The sequence below is a fragment of the Aquila chrysaetos genome, chromosome 17, assembly GCF_900496995.4.
Source record: "Aquila chrysaetos chrysaetos chromosome 17, bAquChr1.4, whole genome shotgun sequence".
NCBI classification, from domain to species: domain Eukaryota; kingdom Metazoa; phylum Chordata; class Aves; order Accipitriformes; family Accipitridae; genus Aquila; species Aquila chrysaetos.
In genome coordinates, this window is record NC_044020.1 from 13,074,343 (window position 1) to 13,101,716 (window position 27,374).

General features: G+C 48.7%; 1 protein-coding gene across 1 annotated transcript in view; it reads left to right on the top strand.

Annotated features, from left to right (window-relative positions):
* WNT5B (Wnt family member 5B) overlaps window positions 1–26,131 on the top strand; it is a 78,115-nt gene extending 51,984 nt beyond the window's left edge. The window contains exons 2-5 of the mRNA XM_030040832.2: window positions 8,853–8,995; window positions 9,720–9,967; window positions 16,166–16,458; window positions 24,616–26,131. Coding sequence (XP_029896692.1) covers window positions 8,853–8,995; window positions 9,720–9,967; window positions 16,166–16,458; window positions 24,616–25,074 — 1,143 coding nt within the window. The 3' untranslated portion in view covers window positions 25,075–26,131. The remainder of the gene's footprint in view (window positions 1–8,852; window positions 8,996–9,719; window positions 9,968–16,165; window positions 16,459–24,615) is intronic.
* Window positions 26,132–27,374: the final 1,243 nt, after the last annotated feature.

A 27,374-nucleotide genomic window follows, 5' to 3' on the forward strand; every position in this document is an offset into this window, starting at 1 on the left:
TACAACTCTTCCAGATTAAGTTCGCATGCATGTTTTGCTGAAAATTTGTATCTGGAAACTCTTTATTTAAGCAGGTAATAATGTTACGATAGCATTTTACAAACAAGATCTAAAATAAGATACTTTATTTTCTGCAGTTAGAATTGCACATATGTGATTGGTGCTAGAATAAGGTGAGATATAAAATGATCTTCTTTTTGGTACAAATGTATATGCAGTCTATTCCCAGACAGTTTGAACAGGTTTCGCTTACGTCTGTTGCATCCAGAATTAACAGGAAATGCCTTCACTGAAGTATGATGGTATAGAAGTAAGTTCTGAAATTGGTTAAATCAGTGTAATCTTCTGATATAGACTTTATTTATAGTGTTTCAGCCTTTTCTATGTATACTTTTTAATACTAAAACATAATAAGCATGCTTGGAACATGTTTTTTCTTTGGTTTGGAAACTGTGATAACTATGTAGATGATACAGTTGATACACTGGGGCATTATTCCCAAAATGTTTTGTTTATTACTTGCACTTTGAATGCACTGTGTTTGAGCAGGAACAACATTTAATTGATGGCAGAAGTATTTGGTGGTCGAAAGAATGGAAAAAGCAAGCAGATTTTAATTTTTATCCTGATTCAGCAAAAATGAGCAGGCGTATGCTTATTTTCAAGCACCTGGTTTAATGCTTTGCTGAATGGAGGTAAATCTGCACCACAGATTTACTGTTTTGAACCTGTTACACAGCCCTTCCTGCACCTCTTTTTCCCTTTCTGTAAGGTAAGGGAAAAATAGTGGCTGTTAGAGTTGTGGGGTCTAATGTATGGGGTGTATGTGTTTGCTTTGCAATTCTAGAGTGGAGGAAGAGCTGATCATTAATATTATTTTCATTAGAGTGGACTTTATAAGAGCATCTTTGAAGACTCTAACTGGAAGGAGAGACATTAAATTCGATTTGATTTTATTCCATGGCTTACTATTTCCTTTGGAAAAGTATATATCAAGCTTTGCTGGCAATGATTTAACTGACAGGAGGCTATTGATCCGAGTCAGTCTGACACCGGTCCCTGTGACCTACACTGAGGTGTTGAATGCCTGAGACAGAGCAGTAACTGTGCATCTCCCTATTTCCCCTGGTCATTCACTCCTGGAGAGCTAAGAACCACTGCAGCAGCAGCTTAACTGTATTTAAAATATTTTACCTTCTTTGCCAGTTGATGTAATTATTACAGAGTATGGAACAAACTGAAAGGAATATATATATATATATCTACTCAGAGCAAAAATGAGGTCCAGGTCTGTGAGATGCAGGGACATAAATCTTCTTGGTTTGGGATGACTCCAGTGGGACTGGAGGAGCTAGACACCCCTTTAGGGAGGATGAAGAGTGCCCCGTGCTTTGCAAGATCAGAGTAAGGAAGAAAACAACTTAAAATCATCTAGCTGTTCCCATCCCCTGGCCTGTTCTGAAATCTCTGCAGAGAAGTTGCTTTGACTTGGATTGCCTTTCACTGCCTCCTTGCTCACGCTGTCGGAGAACTTTGTCCTCTTATCCTTCCTTATCTTCAAGGAGGGCTGACGTACATGCTCGTAACCACCGTAATCTGAGTCCAGAGTTCTCGTGCAAATCCTGCAGCCAGCATCAGCTCTCTAGCAGGACGAGGGCTGCCCTCCTGTCACTGCTTGAGGGCTCTGTGCCGCGGTCAGCTATGGCAGGTAACAAACCAGCTCCCAGGGTTGGCCCCTGGAAAACAAATAAAGGAGGGATGTACTTTCTTCTTTTCACTTTCCTCATGTCTTATACCCCTCTAGGATGGTTAATCCTCCATGTAAACTTAACACTTGGGAAAGTTGTTGGCTAGATGGCATTAAGGGTTTGTCATGGTTTAACCCCAGCTGGCAGCTAAGCCCAACACAGCCCCTCACTCACCTCCCTCACAGTGGGATGGGGGAGAGAATCAGAAGGGTAAAAGTGAGAAAACTCATAGGCTGAGATAAAGGCAGTTTAACAGGTAAAGCAAAAGCCATGCACGCAAGCAAAGCAAAACAAGGAATTCATTCCCCACTTCCCATGGGCAGGCAGGTGTTCAGCCATCTCCAGGAAAGCAGGGCTCCATCATGGTTACTTGGGAAGACAAACGCCATCACTCCAAATGTCCCACCCTTCCTTCCTCTTCTTCCAGCTTTTACTGCTGGGCATGGTGTCGTATGGTCTGGGATATCCCTTGGGTCAGTTGGGGTCAGCTGTCCCGGCTGTGTCCCCTCCCAACTCCTTGTGCCCCCCCAGCCTCCTCGCTGGTGGGGTGGGGTGAGGAGCAGAAAAGGCCTTGGCTCTGGGTGAGCACTGCTCAGCAGAAGCGAAAACATCCCTGTGTTATGAACACTGTTTTCAGCACAAATCCAAAACATAGCCCCTTACTAGCTACTGGGAAGAAAATTAACTGTATCCCAGCCAAAACCAGCACAGGGTTGGAGTCTCATTCCTAGAAACCTGTGATGTTGGGGAGCAGCAGTGTGGGCTTCCTAACCCTGCCTGGGCTTGTGTTTCAACCTGCCCTCCCGCAGGTCCTTCGGCGGGGTCTGGGGAACTATTGCTGAAGAAGAAACCGTTAGTGCGAATTAAGGAGATGGGGTGCCTGTTTGGCAAGTAAGCTGTGACACCGTGGGCATGTTAAACAAACCAATGAATGGTCAGCAGAGGATAATGGTTTGTACTTTTTTCAAATATATGTATTTAGTGATTTGTTAGATTATGACTACACATAGTGGAGCTGGTCTAATTTCTTATAGGGCTTGCCCATATAAATAAAGGACACTAAGAAGGTTTGAGTTTGTGATTATGGATGATTTGCTGCAGCCCAAGAAACCCTGGTATTCTAGTAGTTGTGGGAACAAGCAGTGCAAAATTTGGGCCAGACATGTCCTGGTTCAGGTCTCTGGCTCTTGACTGAGGTTGCCAACATGCAAATAGAGTTCCCATGGAAAAAAGAACCGGATGGCCTGGATCTGTCCCTGGGAATATCATAAATATGGACAGTTTCCAGGCAGCTATGTACCTGCAGGGATGGGTCTATGTTACTTTCTCCGTGATTTTGAAAAATCAAAATAAATTTTGTTTCAGCACATGCAGCTTCTACAGGTGCTCCACAGGTCGCTGCTGAGTCTCTTGCACTTTTCTTTGGGACATCTGGTGCTGGTCTCAGTGGACCAGGTTGGCTCAACACTGGGATTTAATCTGCTGTAAGAGTACAACTACCGCTGAATCACCTTGAGAGGGAGGAGGCTCATGTCCTGGTTTATCCTTGGAGTTTGCTCCTGTTTTTGTAGTGGGTGAGATGGTCTTGCTCCAGATGAGCTCGTTGCCTGTCATGTGAAATATTGTGGCATAAATGACAGTGTTGATAAGGCTTTACATATAGTCTGTGTCTTTCACTAATGAGAAGCTGTTTTATTCATTGAATCACTATCCTTTTTATCTATTCTGGTTTTAAATGGTGAAAATATTTAGTATCTGGCCTCTGTTGTTGTCTAATACTTCTGCTTTACTTGCAACCTTCCTCCTTTCTTGCTCTCCTTGGTGAGGCACTTCAGGGACAGCTGTCACTGGGTCTGCTGAGACTGGCAGGTATATCTTGGCATTTGCTGCACTACATGCCCTGGTGACAGTGAGACTGGATGTCATTGGCCATGGGAGTCATGGAAAAATGAAAGAGCAAGGTAGTGGTGAAAGGAAATCTGGATCTGTCAGCAGGGGTGACAGGTGATGAGATGCAGAAAAAGGTAGCGCATGAGCACATCAGGAGATAAAACTGAGGCTATAAGTACCAAAAGAAACAGGCAGGACATATGCAGGAATAATCTGCCCTTCCAGCAGTGCGTAACAATTCAATGAGGCAAGGCAATGTCAAGACAAAAGAGGCTGACACGAGGGACTGATGTGCTGGGATACTCTGAGAAGGTTTTATTACAGCTTCTGTAACACCCCAGCTGGATCTGGACCTATGGAGGTGACTCCAGTTGTTACTTAACTAGTAATTGCAATGCACATAAAATAACACATTTGGATCCGGGAAGGCTGACACCAGTACAGCAACATGGTGGTACAGTGCAGAGAGAGGGACAGGTTGGCAGCAGGGGAGCAGCACAAGACCAGATGAGTAGGGGGTAGTGGGATAAAAGATGATTTAGGTTTCTCTGTGAGGGCTGCAATTTAGCTTCAAGGGACTTGTTTTGTTGTTGGTTTTTTTTTTTTTTTTAATCTACATTCCCTCTAAAACTGGTTCAGCTGAATGGGCAAGTATAAGACTTCAATGAGATTCCTGAAGTCTTAGTAAGAACTGTGGTTAAAACCAAGCCTGGTTGCCAGAAGCAGATGTATAGCAGGACATTACGGTACATCTCTTGGTGCTGTCAACCAGCAGGTCCGTGGTACAGAACTGGAGTGCAGGGATTCCCTTTCGAGCAGCACATGTAAACCCTCCTTCCCAGGCGCTGCATGTCTACTGGCTCCTTAAGTAGAGGAGACTCTACTTCAGTGAGTAAGTTTCCCATCTTCAGTAAGTGTCTTATGTCAGAGAGAGCAATAAATGGTTCTGGATGCACTGGACATTGCAAGGCATTAAAAACAAGCATTGAACCACAGTGAAGTTGCAAGAATAAACAGGAACTTGAAATAAGCTCTTGATCATTACAGGAAGAATGTACATCCAGTTGTCCCCAGCCTGGGAGAAACCAGACAAGTTGCAGAAATTAGGATCGTTGGAGTTACGTGGAAAGAGACCTACGTTTTCTTTCAACACTTCTTATAGCACTTGATAAAGATCTGTGTCGCACTTGGGGACATCCCAAATTTTTGAAAAACAATAAGGGTAGAACAAGGAATTTGCATGAGTAACTCTCCTTTTCTCACTTATCAGGGCTGTCTTCCAGCCAGAGTTCAACTTTTTTCACGGTCTGCCAAAACTGTGCAAATGATCTCATGGACATGACCTCCCCTTCTTGGAGTCTTGCAGCTTCTCCTCCAGCAAACGCGGCAGGGACGGTATTGGGAAAGCGGTGATAGCTCTCCAGCTGCTCCGCTGTGACTTTGGAAACTCGATGTGTAGATTTGTGCTTCGTGCACAGTTGTCACCTCTGAAAATCGAACAAAGGCAAACACAGGTACTAATTTTAGGCAGCCAGGCAACACAGTAGACAGTTGCCTAGGGCAGCAGACTGTTGAATGCAGCAGAATGCCAAGGCTTTACGAAGATGCAGGCTTGCTGCCGCTGCTCTTGCCTCTAAGAAGGGAGCATTAGACCTTTAATCTGAGGGTTGAGATTCATGTCCCGTTTTCAGGCGACAGCTCTCTATTTGGCCCAGGTGATCCTCAGCAATCCAGGTGCAAGCATCAGACCTGCAGTGCTTGAGCCGCAGTGTGGGTTCACCACTGCTGAGTGAGCCAGGCCCACTGGAAGGGGTGGGATGGGGCCTTTTTCAGCAGAAGCAAGAGCAACCCCTGGTTTTGGAGTTCTTTCTGCTGCCCTTCTTCCCCTACTGTAGCAGGAGCAGTGTGAGTTGGTGTGAGTGGGCTGCTGCAGGGGAGGGATGGTTTGGGATGAAAGTGGGAACCACTTGGGTGGTGGGGGGTGGACAGGGGTGATGGCCAGGAGGAGTGGTCTGCCTGGGGTGAGGTTGGGCTCTCCTGGATCTGATAGAGGGGTTAACCAGGGAACAGAAAGGCAGGTGAGACTGGCTTTCTCCAGGGCCTTCCCAATACCCGTTGGTGTAGTGACCCCCTTCATGTCACTCATGTGGAGCCACCCCAAAATCCTGCTCACTCCTAGCCTCCTTCCCCTGAACCCCCTAAGTCCTGATGATCCTGCCAGCATCCCAGTCGGTCATCCAGGATTACCTGCTGGCAGCTCCTTACCCCCATCTTACCTGACGCTTCGCTGACTCCATTCATCCTAGCCCACCAACAGCCCCGCTTCACCCCGCCTCTCATCCTCACAAAATTTCACTGCCTTCTCCCACCCAGCCCTGCTTTGGCAAACACCTCGCCAAAGCTGTTTGGACCAGCCCTGTAGTTGGGCTTAAAAAGTAACCCAAGCTTTTTATATACAAAATCAAAAGCTGGCTTTCAAGATTTTGGTGGCAAGTAGAAACAGGCACAAGGAAGAGGGATAGACAGTATTCTTCGGACCACCAGCCAAACGCTTTGCAGCTTTCAGTCTGGAAGTTGCTGGCTGAGGCTAAATCCCTCCAATGCCACCTCACCTGCTATTACCGCTTTATCTGAAGTCATAAACACAGCCAGTGAAGAAATTATTTCCAGCACCTTAAAAAGGACTCACTTCCACAATGCACATCTTAACTCAATGGCAGTCGCTCTCACCAGCAGCAGAATTCAGGTAGAATTCAGAGTTTCAGACCTTTCCTGCTGAAGCAGCTCCTTTAGTTGCCACCTTTGACAGGATTTTGGTTTAGCTGGATAAGCGATCTTATCCCACGTGGCAGTTTTTATGTCTTGTGTTTCAAAATAAGATCATTGCCTTGCTTGTGCTTGTTGGTGGTCGGGTTGCTACTAGCAGTATTCACATCACTTTGCTGTTGTTAATCATTGGCTGCCTTTGGTTATTAATACTTAAAAGGAGATATTTAATTAATGCCTTGTGTTTCTGGACCAAGTTTCATGTAAGTATCTCCCAGGCTTTACCAGCTGGAAAGGCTTTTGTTTCCACTACGCCACAGTGCCGGAGGTGGACCGCCAGTGCAGCACCGTGTGGTGATACATCCTTGCTGTCCCGTGGAGTGCTGCGGCTGCGCACACGCTCTCAGAGAAGCTCACACGAACGCGGACATTGACATCACCTGTATTTGTGGAAGTGCCTCATCGGCTGGTGCAGTCTCACATTCCTGGCTGGGAGAGGCACCGGGGCGGCTCGCCACGGTTTACTCCTTTCTCAGAATCCACGAGGAGACTTGGTGAGGGCGAAGCTTGCGGATACACCTCTCCCATCGTGTCATCTGTTTACATGGCGCGTGCCTTGTGCGTGTGTGTATGTGTGTGAGACAGCGAGGGCTTTTTTTTTTTCCCTTTGCCCTAGTTCTTCCTTTTGGCTGTGGTGAGATGGAAAGGTGGGACGCTCTCATCTCTGCCAGTGAGAAGGTTTTCTGTATCTGAGGCTGGCTTGGAAATTCTTTAGGTGACATCACACCATGTCTGTGCAGACTCATTGTTTGTCATGGAAAAGCCATTCATCCATACACAACTTCCTTCCTCCCCAGACTCCTGGAGATAAACTTTCCATTCTGTCTATTCCCTATAGAAACAGACCCAAAACATGTATGCGTGGCTACACACACATACACCTCGCCATCCCTCCGTCACGCTCGGGGCTGTGGGAGGAGGAAAGGGGAGGATATAGAAGATGTGAATAAAGTCACCCTGTTTTCTTCAGACGTGGATCCTGCTGTGCCCAAGCAGTAAAACTCCCCTCCCACCGAGGTTCTGGGTCACACAAGGCTTTTTTGTCCTGAGGCTAATTCTGGCACTTGCAGCCCCACATCTGCCTGCCAGGTGAGATGGGCCACCAGCTGCAGGTACAGCACATCTGGATGGGGGAGGAAGCGAAGCGTGCCGCAAACAAACACAGCAAGTCCACCGTGGCGGGAGCGAGGAATTCGATAAAAAATACACTTGAGCAGTCTGAGCTGCCGAGTCTGGTGATTCACGTCTCGGGCGCCGCTCGTGAGGCAGAGCGAAACGCCGGGGACTTGCGGGTCTCGGACCACGTACGCTGTGGCCGCAACCCGGGGGGGGACTCGCACGTTCAGCCTGCGTTCGGGGACCCGCAGGGGCAGGGTCGGGGGGACGCCAGGCCTGGCGAGGAGGCTGGGGCGGGGGGCAGCGAGGGCATTTGTCCCTGGCGGAGAGGTGGGGACCGTGTGGCGCAGGGTGGGACGGGATGGTGGGAGGCCGTGCAGAGATGGAGGCAGCAGCAGCGGTGGTGACGGTGTGGTAAGGTGGCTGTTTCCCCGCGGCTTGAGAGAGGCAGGGTGCGAGGAGCGTTTGTGACAAGTACCGGCACGGGTGCGGGATGCCCTGCGTTTGCTTTCTGCCGGTGTCTGGGGGCGGCGACGGGGGGAAGAGCTGAGGAGCCGCCGGCTTGCCCGCGCCTTTGAGGTTCCCGGTGGGTCGAGCGGGGAAGGGAGAGGGGTGTTTGGACAAGGGGAGCCTTTGAAGCTTTTCTCCCGTCCACCTCCCCTGTCCATAAAGCCATTAGGCTCTGGTGCCAGCCCTATCAGCGCTCGTCGCCGGCAGCCCGGCCGAGCCTCGCAGACCCCCCGCCCGGGGCGCGGGGCTGGGGCCACGGCGTGGGGCCCTTCTGGAGGCCGTTTTGGGGAGGGGGCAGCTCATTTCCGAGCCGGCCCTGCATTACAAAGGCAGCGGGGCCAGCGCGGCGCTTTGATGTGCCCGGCCGGCTGCCCGCACGCCTGCGGGGGCACCGCCGGACCGCGGGACGGGACGGGACGGGACGGGACGGGGCGTCAAAGGCGGCCAAGCCGGGGGCGGCCCGGAGGCCCCTCCCGACGCCCCTAAGGGCGAGGCCAGCCCCCCACGTCTCCTCACTCCCCCCCGCCGCCCCCCGGGCGGGACGGGGCGGCTCCGGCGGCGGCGGCGGAGCCCCGGCAGCGCGGCCCCTGCCCCGGGGCCGAGGGCGGGCGGGAGGCAGGGCCGCCGCCGGAGCCCCCGGGAGGCGGCGGCCGGGGGAGGGTCCTGCGGGGGGTGGGAGGGGGCGGCAGCCGGGCTGTGCTCGCCGCGCCCCCGCCGCACGCAGGCCCCGCTCCAGGGCTTCTCCTCGGCGCTTCTCCGCAGGGCGCCCCGTCCCGGCGGCCGGCTCTGCGGGGGCTGCCCCAGCGCCGCCGCCCGCAGCCCACCATGACCGGGCCGAGGCTGGCCCTCGCCGCCGCGCTCCTCTGCAGCTGCACCTCGCCGGTGGCCGACGCCAACTCCTGGTGGTGAGTGAGGGCGCGGGGGAGCCGGCGGCGCCTTTGTCCGCCGCCGCGGGCCGGGGAGCGGGCAGCGTCCGGGGGCGGGCGGCGGAGCGGGAGCGGGGCGGGCGCCCTGCGCTCCCCGCGGGAGCTTTCCTGCCTGCCGGGCTTCTTCCGCAGCAGCTCGCTTCTCTCCGGGTTCCCCTCTCCCACTGTCCCTGCCCCCGTTCCCGCGGCCGCGGGACGCAGCCGCCTCTCCTCCGGGCACTTCTGGGTTCCTTGGGTGAGGGCTCGCTGAAATCCCGCCCGGGCTCGAGGATGTGGGGAGCGCGTAAGGAGAGGATGGGTAAGGTTTCCTACCCGCTGCCAAGAGCCCTGGGAGCGGCCGCGGAGCCCCCTTCCCCTAAGGAGCGGAAAACAGCCTGGCTTGAAGGCAGGCATCGCTCGCTGGCGGTCTGTAAAAAAGCAGCCCGCTTTCTTCTTTTGCAGAGAAAGCGCTGAGCTTTCTCTCTGCCCCCTCCCCATCCCGGGTGTCCTCTGTGTTTAAACTCGGGTTACAAACGAGCTGTGTTTCTCCCGCTAGAGCCCTGGAAAAGCCTCGCATCTGGCAGAGCCGTGGAGGGAGGCAGCTGACATGAGAAATGCGCCCGAGCTTTGGGAGCGGGGCTGGGCTGGCGGGGAAAGGTGCCGGGCGTTTCGCGGAGGGGGGGCCTCTCCCTCCAGACTCCCCGGGATGTTTTTCTCATCGTAGGTCTTTGGCCATGAACCCCATCCAGAGACCTGAGATGTACATCATCGGCGCTCAGCCGGTGTGCAGCCAGCTGCCGGGGCTCTCCCCTGGGCAGCGCAAGCTCTGCCAGCTCTACCAGGAGCACATGGTGTTCATCGGGGAAGGGGCCCGCAGTGCCATCAAGGAGTGCCAGTACCAGTTTCGGCAGCGGCGGTGGAACTGCAGCACGGTGGACAACACCTCCGTCTTCGGGCGGGTCATGAAAATAGGTAGGAGCACCCGGCACAGAGAGGTGCTGGGCACAAGCCGGCTGTCCCTGGGCAGCTTCCTCCCTTTCTTCAAATACACATGCAGGAGTGATGAGCCCCATTAGCACCGCTCCTAAAGCTGCCTTTAATGAGCTTTTCCATTCCCTGGTGTGCTGGTGCTGCCCGAGCCCTGCCTGTGTGCTGCCTGCGCCTGGGCAGGTGGCAGCAGTGCACCTGAGCCCCAGCGGGGGGGCAAGGGGGCCACACTTTCTTGGGGCAGGGGGGGGAATGGGAAGGTCAGGAAGAGGGGGGCTGCTTTTGTGTGCTTGGTTAAAGGTAGGGAGGGAAGAAGCTGGAGCCAGGAACAATGGACCGATGTTATCACTCCCAACATCTGGAGTGCCCTTGGACAGGGAATGCAGCCCTGAGATGCGGGAAATATGGACTCCCCTGGCATGGGATCTGCCTCCCTCCCTGTTCTGCCGCTTTCTGTGTAAACCTAGGAGATTTTTATAATTCCTGCCCTGCTGGCCGTAAGAGGCACATTGACAGGCCATTGCTGCACTTGAATTGAGGTGTGACCTAGCTACATTGTCCCAGCTCCTTTTGAAATGCAGTCATCTGATGGCAAGAAACTGAGAAATCCGGGCTTGGTTTGATGTGTCCGACAGCCGGGACAATAAAGAAAAGGTGTTAAAACAGCCCCCCCCCCCCCCCCCCCCCCCACACACGCGCGCACACACATGCACAGCGCTCTCCGAGGTTTTGTTTCCCACCCACAAAGCCGATCATTTACACTGAAGAACCAGCACTATTTCTTGATTGTGAGGTCAGGGAAAAAGCTTACCACGGGATGGAAAAAGACTTCCAGCTCCTGCACCCCCAGCTGCCCCCCAGCATTGCTTGCACCTTTTTGGCTTCACTCTCAAAAAAACCGCATAGGCAGCAGGACACCAAGAGATGCACCTTTAATACCTCTGGGGCGTCAAGGCGATAGAGCACTAGGGTAACCAAGTCCTGTGATCCTTTCCATTTGATCCTGAAATTCTTATGTGTCATCCTAGAGAATTCTAGGGGTATTTCTGCATGTGTTACTCAACCTTTTAGGAATTCCTAATTCAGGCCACCAGAGCCATTCTAATTCCTTCCTTTCTGCCCAGCTCATACCCTAACAAATCCTGGCTTCTCTGGGGTGCTGCCCTGGGAAATGCTGGTTCCTGACACATACTTTCAGCTCCTGACCAACATCCAAGGCATCTGCGCATCCTTGATCTCTCACTTTCTGATAGCAAGGGTGGTGGCCAGATGAGGCTGCACATATCCTAGATTGTTAAAAGTTGTCCTTTGGGGTATGAAAACTGAAATTTCAGCCACCGAAGGGAAAGGACAGAAAATAACACTTCCATCTCTCCTTTCTGGTTTCCCTCCCTCGCATGTAACTTATCCCAAAGAATAGGGTAGATTTCAGATCCCCAAAGAGATCCTAGTGACTCCACAAGGACACAAGAAAATAGGAGTGTCCCCTTCTGGAGCAAACCTCCTCTTCTTCAGTACCTTTCTGCAGCCCAGGTTGGTGCAGTGGGTGAGTCCACACCTGGAGAAGAGAAGTAAGGGTGAACCAAGAGAAAGCAGAGATGAAAGCTGAAGGATGAAAAGTGTTGGGAAGGATGACAGAGGGTATACGGGAAGAAGGGACTAGAGTGGATAGCGGAAGAGGGAAGATTCCTCCTCTCTAAAATGAATTTGACCCTGTTAGTTGAGATTGGGAGTAGATTTGGGGTTTGATGAGGAAAGAGGTGGTGTGGGTGTGTGATGGGTATGTCCAGTAGTCCTGCTGCTGCTGTTTGGTTTGTGTGTGCATGCATTTGTTTGTTGGGAGTATTGTTGTATCTCTAGTAGGAATCTGCTGATGGTAGTGTCTGTGAGGTGACTGCCTGCGGTTGCCCCCGTTTAAAAACCTATCCTAACAAAGAGTTTTGAACCCATCTCCTTTAGATTCTCTGGTCAGTTAGAGCATGTTCAGATGTTTATACTCCAGCACAAGACAGCACAGAAGTAAGAAAAATGTCACCAGTATTACAGGGGTATTACAGGGTCTGTGATGATTCATTGCTGTTGTCTATGTCAGTGATAAGCTGCTGTGCAGGGGGATGCTGCCTTTTCTCTTAGTTCCACCTTCCGCTTCTACTTTTTCCTACTTTGTAATGAGGCGTTGCTCATCATTTCAGCAAATCTGTTTTCCATGCTGGGGAAGAAAACAAAGCCTTTTAATCTCGCAGGTTGTGTCAACTATAAAATAATTCTTCCCTGGATTCATGCTGTGTGCCTGTCTCCTGTTTTCAACCTCTGAGCCCCAATTCTGGACCACAGCCCTTTTTCTGTACTCTGTGCCAATGGCACGAGAAAGGTCTGGAGACCAGGATATCTGCAAGAGTGCAGAGGCATGCCAGAGTGTTGGGGGGGGTGGGGGAAGAGATAAGAAGGACCCAGAAGGTGTATAGTGTGCCAGCAACCCTCAGCTGCCCACCCACCGATGCAGGCATGGCATATATTACATGATTTCTCGAGCTGCTCTAGATTGTGAGAGGGGAGGAGAACCTGCCCTGGCCAAGTCCAAAGCCTGGGAGATCCTCGCGAGACCGTTCACTCAGAAACCTGGAAGATTAGTTTCCTTTCCCCCTCACAGAAGTTGGCTCAGCTCAGAAACGGGAGACCCGGTCGGTCTGTGTTCAATCATTACACCTTCAATTTGTGCATTTCATGGAGGTGAGGCAGTCCAATGATACAAAGCTTTGTAGAGGCATCCGTAGCACTGAAGTAGGCTGCTTTTTAGCATTGGTTTTTCCTAGTGTTTGTGATGTTGTGAGAATTGCTCTTACCTTTTAAATGTGGTTTATTCAATAATGATTTCTGGCGATGCACAGAAGTTGTCCTTCTGAAGTTGCTTCTTGTTCTGTCAGTACAGATTTTAGACTGCATATGTGTGTATATATATTTCTATACATCATATACAGACACACTCCTTCTACATTTATGAGGGAGAGGACAGAGCACCCAAAAAAGTCATGTTAGAACTTTCTCAGGGGAGGAGAGAGTGTATCTCCTTCAGCGCAATCCTAAATGCAAGGCTGGGGTTTCCGGGCTAGTCCAGTCATTTCTGGAGCCAAAGATCTTATCTCTTCTGCCTTTTCAAATGCAAAAAGGGGGGGGGAAAGGAGTCATAAAAGAAGAGAACAAAGCGAAATATTCTTCCTCGTTTTTCTTCGAGATTGGCGAACTTCAGGGAAACGCTTTTAAAAAGAAATCGGTTGAAATGAAAACTTTTTCATCCAAAAAGTTAGCGCGACGCATTTTTACCATCTTTGCGTCAGTCTCCCCACGGGGGCCAGTTCTCCCACCTCCTCCTCGTGCCGCTCCAGAAAAGCAAGCCGTGGGGCCCGACCCCTTGCCTGGGCCGTACAGCTCACCCCGCCACCCGCGCCGGTGCCCCCCGAGAGCTGCCGCAGCCCGGCGCTCCCCGTCCCGCCGGCGGCGGCGGGTGGCCGGCGGGCACAGGAGGGCAGCAGAGCTCCGTGCAGCTCCGCGCCGGCGGGCAGAGCCGCCCGGGGACCGCAGCCCTCCGCCCCGGGGAGGGCACAAGGGGCGCGGGGGGGGGGGCTGTTGCAGCCTGACCGTCTCTGTAACCTCTGTCCACGTTTGCGCGAATTTGGGGAATAACAGACCTCTGCTTTTTGAGATGACAGGAACTGGAGTGAACTTGGAGGGGGTGAGCGAAAACCCAAATACTCTTCCAAGGCTGGAAGACGTGGCAGGAGAGCAGAGAAAACAAGGATGGATGTACAAGCCCACAGTTGCCAGCTACAAATTTGCTTTGTATTAGCGCAGGGTTTCATGCACACGTCCGATCCCGCCTCCCAAACCAAGCCGCAGTCTTCCAAACCTACGTCTAGCAAGCACGGCTGTTTGTCCTGCTTTGTGGGCAGCGAGAGAGGAAAAAACCCCGCTGTGACTTGTTTCAGCCTTTCCCGCCACCATCCTCAGCAGCCTAAACAACTCATGCAGATCCGGGAGCTGCACACTGAGTTGTCATGCTGCTACATCTGAAACGTGGAGGCGGTTAAAACATGGACAGTAAAAGTGTAAATCCAGTGTGTGCTTTCAGGGATCTCAACCAGGCTGTAAGGATGCTAAGCACCTGGAGTCATGCAGGCTGTGTTGCACAAGCTGTAACACCGGGAGGTCCTTTCCTTGTATGTATTTTAATCTCTATAGATGCAGGGAGTGCTCTACTTAACAGGGCGATTGGTGTGTCTGCAGGGCTCTCGCCATACAGGCACAGGCTGACAGGAGCAAAACTGCACATGGGACCATTACCTTAAAGTACCCATAACACCCAAAACAAACTAGATGAGTAAAAGCTGATTTTGGTTGCTGAAAAATGACCATAACTCCCTTATGGGCCAGTCTCAGCTGAATTACCTTAACTAGGAGTCATTTCTCCTTACCACTCGGACCACGGAGGTTTGGGGGACATAGTCCTCTCCTTATGACCTGCTAGTGAGGCCCTCCCTTCCATATTATGTGTCCTGTAGTATTTTATCACCCTTGCACTGTACTCCAGAGCAGAAGCCGTTAGTGTACGACACATTTAGGGAGGAAAAAAAAAAAATTCGCAAGTTGTTCTGCAAGGTGGATGCCATTCACAGCCTTGCCTTTGTCTTGGGTCATTACCACTAAGCTGGTGATAAGCTGCTATTAATTACAAATTGTCAGCACGTGCAGATTGGAACAAGAGTTTACCAAAGCCATCAGCTCAGCCCTGCTGAGGGAGCTGGCACTGAGAGCCTCGTGGGCTGGTGACAAACTGTTCTTGGAGGATCTGCCCTCTGAAGTCATTCAAATTTGCTTGAGATGCATCTTGCTGGGGTTTGGTGTAAGTAGCTCTTCACAATCAGATTGCTTATTCCAATGAAGCTTTGGCAGTTGTTCTCTTTATCACCTGAAAGTTTGGTGACACGTACAATGACTCTGACTCTGAAGGTGTCGGGTTAGCTATTTATTATGTGTGGTGAGAGTGCAGGTGTAGATTGCTTCCTTCTCCTCATCCCCCTCTACAACCTGCGTTCAGACCCACAGCACTCACTGGTGCAGCGTGCTTGGCCTCATGCAGTGTTCTGGCTGTGTTGGTGCCCCGGTCAAATTGGGGCTGAATCACTGCCAGGAATACATAGCTGAAGACCCGATCCAGCTGCTTGGCTCAGACTCTAAGCTGTATAGAGCATATGCTCCAAGCAGGGCAGTCTCTAGTAAACCTGCTAATGGAAAGTCTTTTCATTTATTATTGTCTACATGGGAAAGTTTTACTTGTTCCAGCGCTGCAGTTCTGTAGGCATTGGGAGACCCTGTGCCTTGATGCTTTAGTGTAAAAATGGGTTTCCTTCAGTTTGTCTCAAAACAGTTCTCAGCTGACCTTATGTAAACCAAAATAAGGTCGATGAACCGAGGAGCCCGTAAAGAGTGCTTGTCCCAATTAAATGAAGACCATTCCAGAGTGATATCTGGCTTAACCAGAATGCTCCTTTTGCACAGACCCAACCTCATTAGTTGTTCTCAATGATTATTGGCAAATTCAGTGGCTCAGGCAGCAGCTGTATTTTCAGCAAATGAATAACCCTCTTGCTGCTTGAGAGTTTCCTCCAGGTTAAAATGAGAGGATACTGAAAGAGAAAGAGGCTGAGCAGTCCCTGCCTATGGTGTTGCTATTTCTTTTGGGCAAGGCCCAGAGTTTCCAGGGCTCTTGAATGGGCAAACATAGGTGTAATGAAAATAATAACCCTTGAGGAGCAGCACCTACAGATTCACGAAGAACGTGCTCTTCCCAAGAACGTTCTTCCAGGCGACAGCAGGAATCTCAGACCCTTCCCTGGTGTGTGTCAGAGAATCAGATTTGGGTTTGATCCTGGTTACACAGAAAGTGCCAGTTCTGGATAGTCAAAACTGGGATGCAAACATGTGTTAGGACAGTCCCCCCTCTGCCAGAATGGGGCACTGCACTTGTGCTTGACCACCCCATTCCTTTGTTCCAGTTAATTCTGTGCACCTTCTCAGAGCACACCACGTCCTACTGTCCGGAGCCCGTTTGCTTGCTCCTTGCTGCACGTTGCATTTGTTAAATGCGATCTGTCTGTTGTTAATTTGCTTCTCACGTCTCTCTCGCAGGGAGCCGAGAGACTGCTTTTACCTACGCTGTAAGTGCTGCCGGGGTGGTGAACGCAATCAGCCGGGCTTGCCGCGAAGGAGAGCTCTCCAGCTGTGGCTGCAGCCGGACGGCCCGGCCCAAGGACTTGCCCCGAGACTGGCTGTGGGGTGGCTGCGGGGATAACGTGGAGTATGGATATCGTTTTGCCAAGGAGTTTGTGGATGCCAAGGAGAGGGAGAAGAACTACGTGAGAGGTTCAGAGGAGCAGGCTCGCATGCTGATGAACTTGCAGAACAATGAGGCTGGTCGCAGGGTAAGACAAATGCTGAACCCTTCCTCTTTTTCAGAGGCAGATTCCGAAGGCTTGAGGTTGCTAGATACCAAATTACTTGGAGGTTTGATGAGGGATAGTCCAATGATGCCCCAGTAACGTTGTATGGTCACATTTTCTGCGTTTTTGTGAATATTGCAGACAATATTGACAATATTATATTCCAGTTTTAATGGTAGGCTTCCTTTGCCAGCTAAAGCCAGTGAGTTTTTGGGTCTCTTGAGGTACTGTATGGCACACGTGTGCAGACATGTAAGCCCTTTCCAAATAAACTAGGTGCTGCCATGGCCCGCTTTCAAGGCTTACGTCTCAGAAATTGGCTTCCCACAGCTGCCAAAGTGAGAGGCTGGTGGTGAAAAGAAGAATTTGTTGGCATGTGGAGTTCTCTTCTACTGCCATCATTTAGATTTTGGGGAATATAAGGCCAGAAGCAAACATCAAATCGGGCTACCTGGCTATCTCTGAAACTCAGGCCTTGCTCAGTTACCTCAGTATCGGGCAAAATAAATAATTTGCATCTAGGTGACAGATATTTTCTAATAAGATACACAGTTTTGATCTGGAGACCCCTAGGGATGGAGAATCCATCACTTCCTTTTGTAGTATGCTACCATCGTTAATTACCTTGTTGCAACACTCTGCTTCATTATCATTTGAATTTATCTGGCATCAGCTTCCAATCAGTTCTTTTTCTGACTTTTACAGCTAGATCCAAAAGCCTCGTAGTAGTCAGAATTTCCTCTGCACAGAAGTATTTATCTGCTGTAATTTATTCACCAGTCTTTCTTGACAAACTAGATTGAGCACTGAAGACTCTCTCAGAGGTTCTCATCAGCCATCAAATCATTTTCACATCACTTTGGTGTACCCTTTCCAGTTTTCCCATGTCCTTTAAGAAACTGGATACCAAAATGACATGATGGGTTCTGGTACTGGTCTCACTGATGCTGTAAACGTAGGTGAAGTTGCCCTGTTTGTATGCATTCAGTGTATGCACATTTGCTTTTTACACAGTTCCTCTGGCTGTGATTAATAGCCTGGAAGGCGTAGCATCATTCATATGCGGTACAACTGTGTAATCCTGCCTCTTTCCAAATGTAGAACAGGAATACTTACTTGAACATTTGTGCCTTTTCCACAGGGTGTTTAAAATTTTTATCATTCTTCCCTAGTAGTGAGCTTTTCTAAGGTTAATTTGATTTCTAATGCATATTAAAAAATCCTATTAGGTGTACTTAGCCTTGCTGTTTTGCACATTCTTAACTAATATCCTTAGTTCCTTATCAATTTTCTGCCCTTTCTTACTTCTAATTGTTACTGAATTATCTTTGCTTTCCCCATATATGTCTGTCTTTTCTGCATGTAATTTTGGCTTCATTTTGCCACCAAAGAAAATTTGTGCTATTTTTTTGATTCTGAAATCAATGTGTCAGGTTGAAGCATTGCAAATACTCCATGGCTCTTTTGCAAAATCAGATTGGGGTAAATTTGCAGCGGGTGGAAAACCGTGGACGTGAAAGCTGTAGAACTCAGTGGATTTTGGTTTGGGGTTGGGTTTTTTGTCTTGGAACGGCAGAGGGTCTGCATTTGCTTAGAAATGGGGGGCATTGCCCCGTGGCGTTGTAGCCTGAAAGTGACATTCTTTTCTGCATTACTTGCTTTGAACATCTTCTATGTCTGGAGTCATGAACTTGGATTACAACAAATAAATACCCTGCCTAAAATAGGGAGTGAATATGTTACGAGACTTTTTAACAGCCAGTCCTATTGCCTTGAGGGATCCAGAAACAGAATATGGCCAATAGTTTGAAGCGCCAGTTGAACTGTAGTAACATCTGTATTAGCAGATCAGGTCAGAAGATACTTGCTCCACAGCATGGCTAAAACACTACCCTGGCTTGTTATTCTTGTTATATGGGCAAGAATCTCACTGAGCTGTGATTTCAGGTGGTGATACAGTTTTACATGGAAGAAAGCTTTGTCCTGCTTTAAGGACAGAGCTAAAAACAGTTATGTCCTGCCTTTACTACAGTGCAGAAAGCTGTTTAAATTGTGCTTGGAATGCTACAGTGCCCGTGCTTTTTCGGACTCCATAGACAAGCTCTCAAGGCAATTTCTGTGTCTCCAGTTAACACAGGACATGGACAAAAGCTTTCCAAAGGGGCCGGCAAAAGACTATGTTATTTCAAGCTTGGTTTTGGTAGACTCTGTAGAACAGATGGCTGTAGAAAATAACCTTAGATGAAATGAACACAAGTCATTTTAGATTAAATTAAGTGGAAGTATAAACCAGTGTGTGATTAAGCTTGTGGATTTCAAAGAACAAACTCTGATAAACTAAGGGAGCTGGTTAGTAAACTCAGCCGAGGAACTCGATGTGGAGGAGGTCTGGAACTTTTTCAAGTCAAAGATGCTAAAGCCATTACAATTTTGCATGCCAAGCAAGAGGAAAAAGCTTGTAGGAAGAATATCCAGACCTCACTGAATGAATAACTACCACAGAGAAGCTGTTAGGAATAGACCGAGAGCCTACTAAGAATGGAAAAAAAGAACTGATAGCAAATAAATAATGAAAAGCTCTGTCTTAGAGGTCAAGAAGTGTAAAGATGAAGTGAGAACAGTAAAAAATCACGCTGAGTCAGACCTTGCAAAGGGTAGTAAAATAAACAGCAAAAGTTTTTTAAACTTTGCAAATTGGAGGAGACTGGAAGAAAGGAGACGGCTAGTCAGTGAGGATGGGGGCTGAGTCTAAAGACAGAGTAGTTTTGGTCCCCAGAGTGAGCGAGTGCTTTACCTGGGGCTTAAAGTTGGAATGGGGGGCATTGCTCCCCCTGCTACAGAGGGGTACCGTATGTCTGCTTCACAATGGAGATGTCTTTTTCTGTCCTCCACGCTCCTGCCTAGGGGAATAAGTGCTTGTAGTGTAGATTTTTAAATCCCTCCAGGACTGTGCTTTTTGGGGGAAGCCAGGCAGGGTGCCCGAGGGGCAGGCAAGGTCTATCCCAGCAGGTAGTGGCCCATGGTGCTGGCACCCTGTGGGAGCGAGGAAAGCATGAGGAGGCAGCTGTCCTGTTCAGGCAGGTAGAGGAGGAGAAGCTGAGCAGCAAGTACTGAACTTTGGGGCCAGCGGACCCAAGATGGGTGGGATGGTGCAGGGGGGCTGCTGATGGAGGGGAGTTTGGGATTGGGTCAAATGTTTCAGATGGGAGTCAAGTGGCAGCAAAGGGTTGGAAGAGCAGAGGGCTCTGGAGTAAATGAGAGTGGGGCTTTGGGGTGGATTGAGTGGCTGAGGATTTGGGGGTAGTGAGGAATGGAGATGCTGGGTTCGGGAAAGGAGATGAATATGAAAGGATCTGGACGGAGATGAGACCTGGGGTGGCTCTGAGATGGTATTGCTACAGGTTCCAGGGTTGTCTAGTCAGGGTGGTATTTGGCCAGTACAGGGCAGCCTTTCCTCTTGGCTTTTAGAAATATATTAGCATAGGAGCAAAAGAGAAAGGGAGGCTTGAAAAGGAAATTATCACAACCAAGGTGGAAGCAAAACTCAGATAGCATAAAGCTTTCAAGTCACCAGGAGTGCCCACTTTCTTTCCCGGTGCTCTGAAAGAGCTGGCACCTGGCAGCACAGGCAGTGTGACCTTGGCAGCGTTTACAGGAGGACCTGGGGGAAAGGATATCTCAGAGGAAGAGGCAAAATGGGAAATAATTTGAGAAGAATTTCTCAATTGATCACACAATCATTTAGAACATCACTGATTTCCTAAAAAGCAAAATAGATCTGATAGGTCTCATTCATCTGAACTTAATGTGAGTGAGACATTTAATATATGTCCCACATGGGAAACACTTGGTTAAATTAAGAAAGATAAGGAAAAATGCAGCAGCTATGAGGTGGACAAGAAACTGGTTCAAGGAAAGAAGTCAGTAAGTTGTGTGAAAGGACGTATCTTGATCTTGACAGAGCTTAATTAGCAGAGTACTTCAAGGACTTGCCTCAAGACCAACACTCACTATTTTTGTTTCTCAGCCTCAACACAAGAATTAGGAATGGGCTGATGAAATTTGCTGGTGATGCAAAGGTGGCAGATATTATGAATACAGAGGAGAATCCGAATTTTGTACAGCAGCTAATGACATCCAATAAAACTACATTAAGACCATCATTTGAGGTCTTATATGAAAAACATTTTAGTCATTAGGACACGAGTAGAAAAGAATTGGGCGCAGCAGTTGGCTGCAGATGACTGCAGATGTAATGTGGCTCAGAAGGTGGTAAATATCCTATAATGTGCTAGGGAAAGTCTTTTCATAAAACATGAGGGAATACTAATGCCATTGTATTAAGCTCTCGTGAGGCCCCAAAATATTGTATGTTCTCATATTCCCAAGCAAAATGACCTCAGACTAGAAAAGGCTTGTTATGGTTGACCCAAGGGATAGGAATCTTTTCTTAAGAAAGCGGGCTAGAATAGCTTGCCATGTTTAGCCTAGCAAAGTGAAAGTTGAGAGAGGATATGACTGATGTCTGTGTTAGTGGGAGAAATAATAGGGGAGGAAAAGTACTTTTTAAGCAAAAGGCCAATTTGGCACAATAGCAAATGGGCATAAAGTGAATACATTTAGGCTGGAAATTAGAAAAAGATACTTTATCATTGGAATAGTGATCAGAATAATGGTGGCTGAAAACCTAATTGCCTTTAAAAGGGCACTCTATACATTTAAGGAAAATACTATTTGAAGCAGTGCCTACAATAGCAAGAGATCATACTTAATAACTGAGGAGGTCCCGTCTAGTCCTGCATTCCTAAATGTTAAGTTTTCACTTCTGAGATTCTGGTTTTGGAAGTAGGAAGGTGCACATGTAACTCCATACTCCCGAAAGTTGGTGCTGAAAGAAAGGAGTACTGGAGACACGGCAGTGGGCATTGCTAAGTGACCACCAGGTGCCATCCCACATACAGCCTTGCCCCACTTTCCCAGCCAGTGTTTCAGTTGATGTCTTCTGATTTCTAGGCTGACTTTTGGCATGCCCCCTCACTCAGTTTCCTGTAGGTGAGAAAGTTCTCCTTGAACCCTGAGGAGCTCTGGTGGCAGGAGAGAAGGTTGTCCCTGCTTTCTGCAGTTCTCAGAAGGAGCTGCGAGGGATGGGAGGGGACCAGAGGTCTTTTATCTTTCAGGCAGTCCTGACCCCATCACCCCTTCACTCCACATCGGAGTCCTTGTAGTGGTGCCTCCTGGCTTTATTGCCCTTGTTTGTTTGTCTTCGGCTGTTATCTCAATATGTCCTTCCCTTCCATCTGTCTTTTTATTCCAATTGGTCTCCATTACCCTCTCTTATTTCTCCCCGTTCCTTATCTGTCACCCTGTCTGGCAGACTGTGGCGGTCAGTCCTTCCGTGCTGTTTACCCAGTCAGCATATGGCAGGCCTCAGTCATCAGTCACTCGAGCCACTGCCAGAAGAGCCTGGAAGGGGGTCTGGCTAATTGACCACATAGGAATTCTCCATTAATTCTCTTCCCATTCCCATTCTTGCAAGAAAAGAATTGGAAGAGAACTTGGGCTTATGGGAAGGGGCTTTAAGCCTTTCCATTAGAGGTGCTTTGAACCTGTTTAAATGGCATGGCTATCGATCAGACCCTGCCCTCAGAACTGCATGTGGGGTCTGTTTTTCTTTACCTTGACCCGAGCCTGGCTAGAGAGGAATTCTCCAATTTCCTCTGCTTTCTCCCCATCTGGGCAGCAGAGGGGGAGAGTGGGAGAGCCATTTAGCAGCTGAAGCTGTGGTTACCTCCACAGGACATTGATAGTGGGAGCTGCAGGGGGCTGAGTGGCACCATGCTTACCTGTGATAACTGGTAGTGTTTGCATTCCCCAGCACAGCTAGTACCCACATGGGCCAGATGTTTTGAGCATCAGTTCCTTAAAGCCAAGTCGGAGTGAACTCTGTCCCATGACATTAGCTGAGAGGGATCGAGTTGCAGTGTTTTTCTAAAGGAACAAAGCCCAGGATTAGGAAGAATCATAATACTTTATAAAAACACATGCAAGGGCAAGAGAGGCACGAGTGGCCTGGGATTTGACAGAACCATAACCAAAAAGTGCTAACACAAGCTTATAACAAGCAGGCTGGCAATGCAGTGAGGATATAGTAAGTGTCTGGGGCTCGGGAAATTCAGCTGTAGCTCTGTCTGGTTATAGTACAGCAGGAATCCTTAAGTAACGGTGTGGTTGGTCCTCCACAGTTGTAGTTCGATCCAAGACAAGTGCTTAACTCTCGGCCTGTAGCTGTTACATTGCGCCGTGAGGGATTGCCTCAGTAAATTGAGCTCCAAGGAGCAGAACTAAAGCTTCTCTGTTTTAAGGACTCACTCCATTGACTTTCTTGGGAGCTGGATTGGCCTCCATGTGATTTAGCCATTAAGCCAAATTGTATCTTCACTAGCTGTCAAAAGCACTAGATGTTAGTTAGACCAGGGGCATCCAGTTGTTGTAGAACTCTGACCTCTTGCTGCTGGTCCAGAATGTGGTCGTAGGCATAAGGTTTTGCTTGCAGTATGCTCAATTGCCTTAATCACTTACTCCTTGGCAAGCGAATGCAGAGAGCTGGAGAGCTTTCTGCTGTGTAGGTGAGTGAGGCAGAAAAGAAACCTCAGTGTTTGGCTGCTTTCTTCAGCAGAAAACCTGGCTAGAAGACATATTGCCATCTCCTTCAGAACATCCTAGTTTTTTCTCATGTTCCTTGATCTCCCCCACCAGATACCGCTGGTGGTAATTTTGCAGCTAATGCCAAACAGCCCTGCTTGGCACGTGGGATCTGGCAGGGGCACTGCCCTGCGAACGTGCAGGACGCGGGACGGTCATGGAAGAGCAGATGTGAGCCTGATGGTGAGAGCGTGAAGAGCAAGGGCTGGGGGGGTAAGCTGCTGTGTCACGGAGCCGCTCTGATCGCGTGGGGATGCCAGCTCTTTGCTTTGCAAACGCTTGTCAGTGCCTGTGAGTGCTGACGGGATCTCATGTACCATGCGGTGTTGTACCTGTCTCTGAAATTAATGGAAAGAACAAACCCAACCTGCATTTTCAGTTTATTTTGAGCTTTGTTGTTCTAGAATATTTTTCAGTATTTCTCTCTCCTCCCAGCTAGCGTGGGGAGGACGAGAGTAACCACCGTTATCCTTTACATCATGTACTTGCCCTGCTCAGGGTTTAACGTTCACAGGCCTGAATTTTCAAGACTATTTGTTAATTTTGATGCCGAATTTTCAGGGGTATGATGCATCTATAGCCCCTGCAGACTCCTGAAAACGTAGCTGAAAGTATCTCGGAAAAGACAGCACCAAAAGCTTGGGTTTGCTGTTTAAAACGTAGGCCCTTCTGCGTGACGACAGTCCTGTTAGTGAAGGGACATGTCTGGACACAAGATGGCGCCGGTTTGCAGTTAGGGCTTGCAACTCAGCCCTGCTCTGCACGGAGGGCGCCTAGTAACAAACCCCTCGAGCAGAAGTGAGCTGCTCTGTGCCAGGGTAGAGGTGTTCATCTCTCTCATCACCACTGCCACCCCTGCTTGCTCCTCTCTGGAAAGCAATGACTCCTCTGGACACTGCCCCTGAACGAGCTCCTCTCAGCAGAGGTGGAGGGAAAGGGAGTGGGTCCGTGGGTTCATTTCCAAAGGATGGGGATGTATCCCTACAATGATAGTGTCGGTTCCTGGTGCAGGTGATAGGAAGTGGGCAGGTTCCCATGTGTTCCCTTTTTGCAGCTCTGAAGGGAAAAACGTGCAACAGCATGGTGGTCCGTGAGACTGGGGGAATTTCCAGAGTCCACGCGGTGAGGACTCTCTTCTTTTTTCCTGCTCTTGACCCTGCTGTCCAAGTCAGAAATCTGCCAGGGGAAAAGAAGGTGGGGTAGGGAGGTCATGTTTGGAGGCAACATGACCAGAAATAGACATATTTAGGCAACAGGAATGCAGCAGTTGCAACAAGAGGAAGAGGAGACTTTTGTCTCTCCTGAAGGGCGAAACAACAGAAACTGGGGGATAATCAAAGCAGTTATGAAAATGTGATGAATTCATTGTAATTAAGCCAGCTGCCAGTGCAGCAGGAATAGACGCAGCTTTGCCTGATTGCATTTCTTTTCCCGCAGGCCGTGTACAAGCTGGCGGATGTGGCCTGCAAGTGCCACGGTGTGTCGGGCTCCTGCAGCCTCAAGACCTGCTGGCTGCAGCTGGCTGACTTCCGCAAGGTGGGCGACCTGCTGAAGGAGAAGTACGACAGTGCCGCTGCCATGAGGATCAGTCGCAAGGGCAAGCTGGAGCTGGTGAACAACCGTTTCAACATGCCGACGCAAGAGGATCTGGTCTACGTCGACCCCAGCCCGGACTATTGCCTGCGCAATGAGACCACTGGCTCTCTGGGCACCCAGGGCCGACTGTGCAACAAGACCTCAGAGGGCATGGATGGGTGTGAGCTGATGTGCTGCGGACGGGGTTATGACCAGTTCAAGAGTGTCCAGGTGGAGCGTTGCCACTGCAAGTTCCATTGGTGCTGTTATGTCAAGTGTAAAAAGTGCACAGAGATCGTCGACCAGTATGTCTGTAAATGAAAGGAGCCACCAAAGCAACAAATCTATATTATATAAATCTATATAAATATATTTTATATTTGTATAAATAAACAGATGATGATAATAATTAAAGAAGCTTATTTAAGAGACATTTTGGTTTTGAAATTTCCCCCATCAGACTAGCTGGTTTGTCATTCCTTCAGTTCTGCTGGGGACTTTGTGTTTGGGTGCATCTGCCCATGGATGTCTCAGTCAGGGTGAAGAGGCTGAGGAGGTACTGACAAAGTGAACTCCCCCCTGCACACAAGCACATGCTATTTCATTACAGAAACAAAGCCAGCGTGAAGGAGAAGAGTGGGTTCCTTCTGCTCCCTCATCGGTAAATCTCAGCGTTTTGCGTAGTTATTGCGCATCTGAAATTACAGCCAGGCGTGGCTGAGTCCTAGTTATCTGAATTTCAAACCCTGCCACCCCACTAAACCCACTGGGGAATTTGGAACCAATTCTTGGTCACTCTAAAGGGCTTTGTCACGTTAGAAGGAAGGTTAGCCAAGGCTCCTCTACAAGAATACAGCTTAAAATCCAGAGTCCTGTAAACCATTCCTGGACGCTGCACAGACCACAATGTGGTGGAGGAAAGTTTACAACCTGCTGTTGTGAGGAAGGAAGGTGTGACCTGTGGCTGACCAGCGCACAGCCTGGGAGTCCCCATGAAGCCAGCACCTAGCTCTTCTGTACGGCCTGGGCAAAGGGGAAATCTGTCCAGCTCGGGCTACATGGCTATGTGCAGAGGGAGATTTTTTTTTTTTTTTTTTTTTCCTTTTAATCCCATGCTGAAACTTAATTTGTCAATATAGAGGAGAAGCTGCCAGTGCCCAGGGATGTTTGCAAAGGCAATATACTTCATATATTGTCAGTAGAAAGAAGCATTGCACGCACACACATGCACATGACTGCATAAGCACTCCTCATACCGCTGCTGGTTTTCTTCTTTGAAGTGGGTACAGGTGGTCACCTCGTTCAGCTCTATTAAATCCTCCTCACCACCATCACAGATGTATAGTTTCTCTTTAACATTAAACACCCCTCAATGACATTTCTTTCCCTCTGTTGCTTGTGTATGTGTGTGGTTTTGTTCTATTCTTTTGGTGGGGTGCCTTTTATTTTGCTGCTCTGTATTTCAGAGTCCAGGGGCCATGCTCTTCCCTGGCATAAGCTGACCACAGATACGTTTGTTCCCAGAATGTGGGCGTATGTTCACCGATGGAAGTCTTTTCTGTGTTTTTACTTGGTAATAAAAGAGTATAATAAAACTGTACTAGGGCAGAAGGCATTACCAAAGTCTGCTAATCAGTCTTACCACGTTGGGATTTTAGTAGAATCCAATTCATAAAGCAGGGAACAAATGCTGTTTCTAGCACAAGATATTTCCTGTGCCTCTCGGCATCTGCAGAGTTCATTTGCAGTCAGAACAATCAAGAGAAGCCAGTCCCCAAAATATAAGGGTTTGCTAATATACATCCCCTTTGTTACTGACATTCCAAGGGTGTTGGGTTTTTTTTCTGTAAATTTTAAAATGCGCAAAATATGCCAATAAGCAAAGAGCCAGTCATGAAGATTATTATTTTTATATTAAACCTCTGTTTCTTATAAAGCATTGCAGTTTTACAGATTCCACCATTTCAACCACCAGAGAAGAATTTATATGTACCTTTCATACTTCAAATATTTGAGGACTCCAGAAAAGCACAAGGAAGAAAAATTATGTTTAATAATTAGGACCTGTTGTTTTTTTAAACCAATGTGTCCAGTTTTTACTTTATTTTTTTTAATCCAACAGGCAATATATTTGCTGGCATCCCAGAATGCAGTTTCTTGGAATATAAACAGTGGCCTAGATTTATTTTATTATATAAAATCCAAAGCCAGTGGTATTGTAATTCAAAGTAACGGAAATAGTTTTCCATGCATGGAAAAAATGTGAGCGCAATGGCCTGATCCAACTCCCATTAAACTTCAGTGGGAGCTGGACTGAGCCCAAGATCGGATCAAATGTGTGAGCTATTCACTCCTGGGATGCTATATGTTTCTAGCCCAGTAATAAAACTTACTCTACCTTGGATACATCTAAAAAAGACCTTTCCTCCCACCACCCTCACCTCATGTTCTTGTCCATCCTTATTGCGTCAGTACTTAAAGGTGTCAGCTATTTGTATATGACACCCTCAGGCATTGTTAATGTGTCTAATAATTCAAAATGATTTCATCTGGCCTTTCCAATAAAGACCACACATTTAAGGGAGTCGCAACTCTCCTTGCAGCTTGGCACCACAATTAAT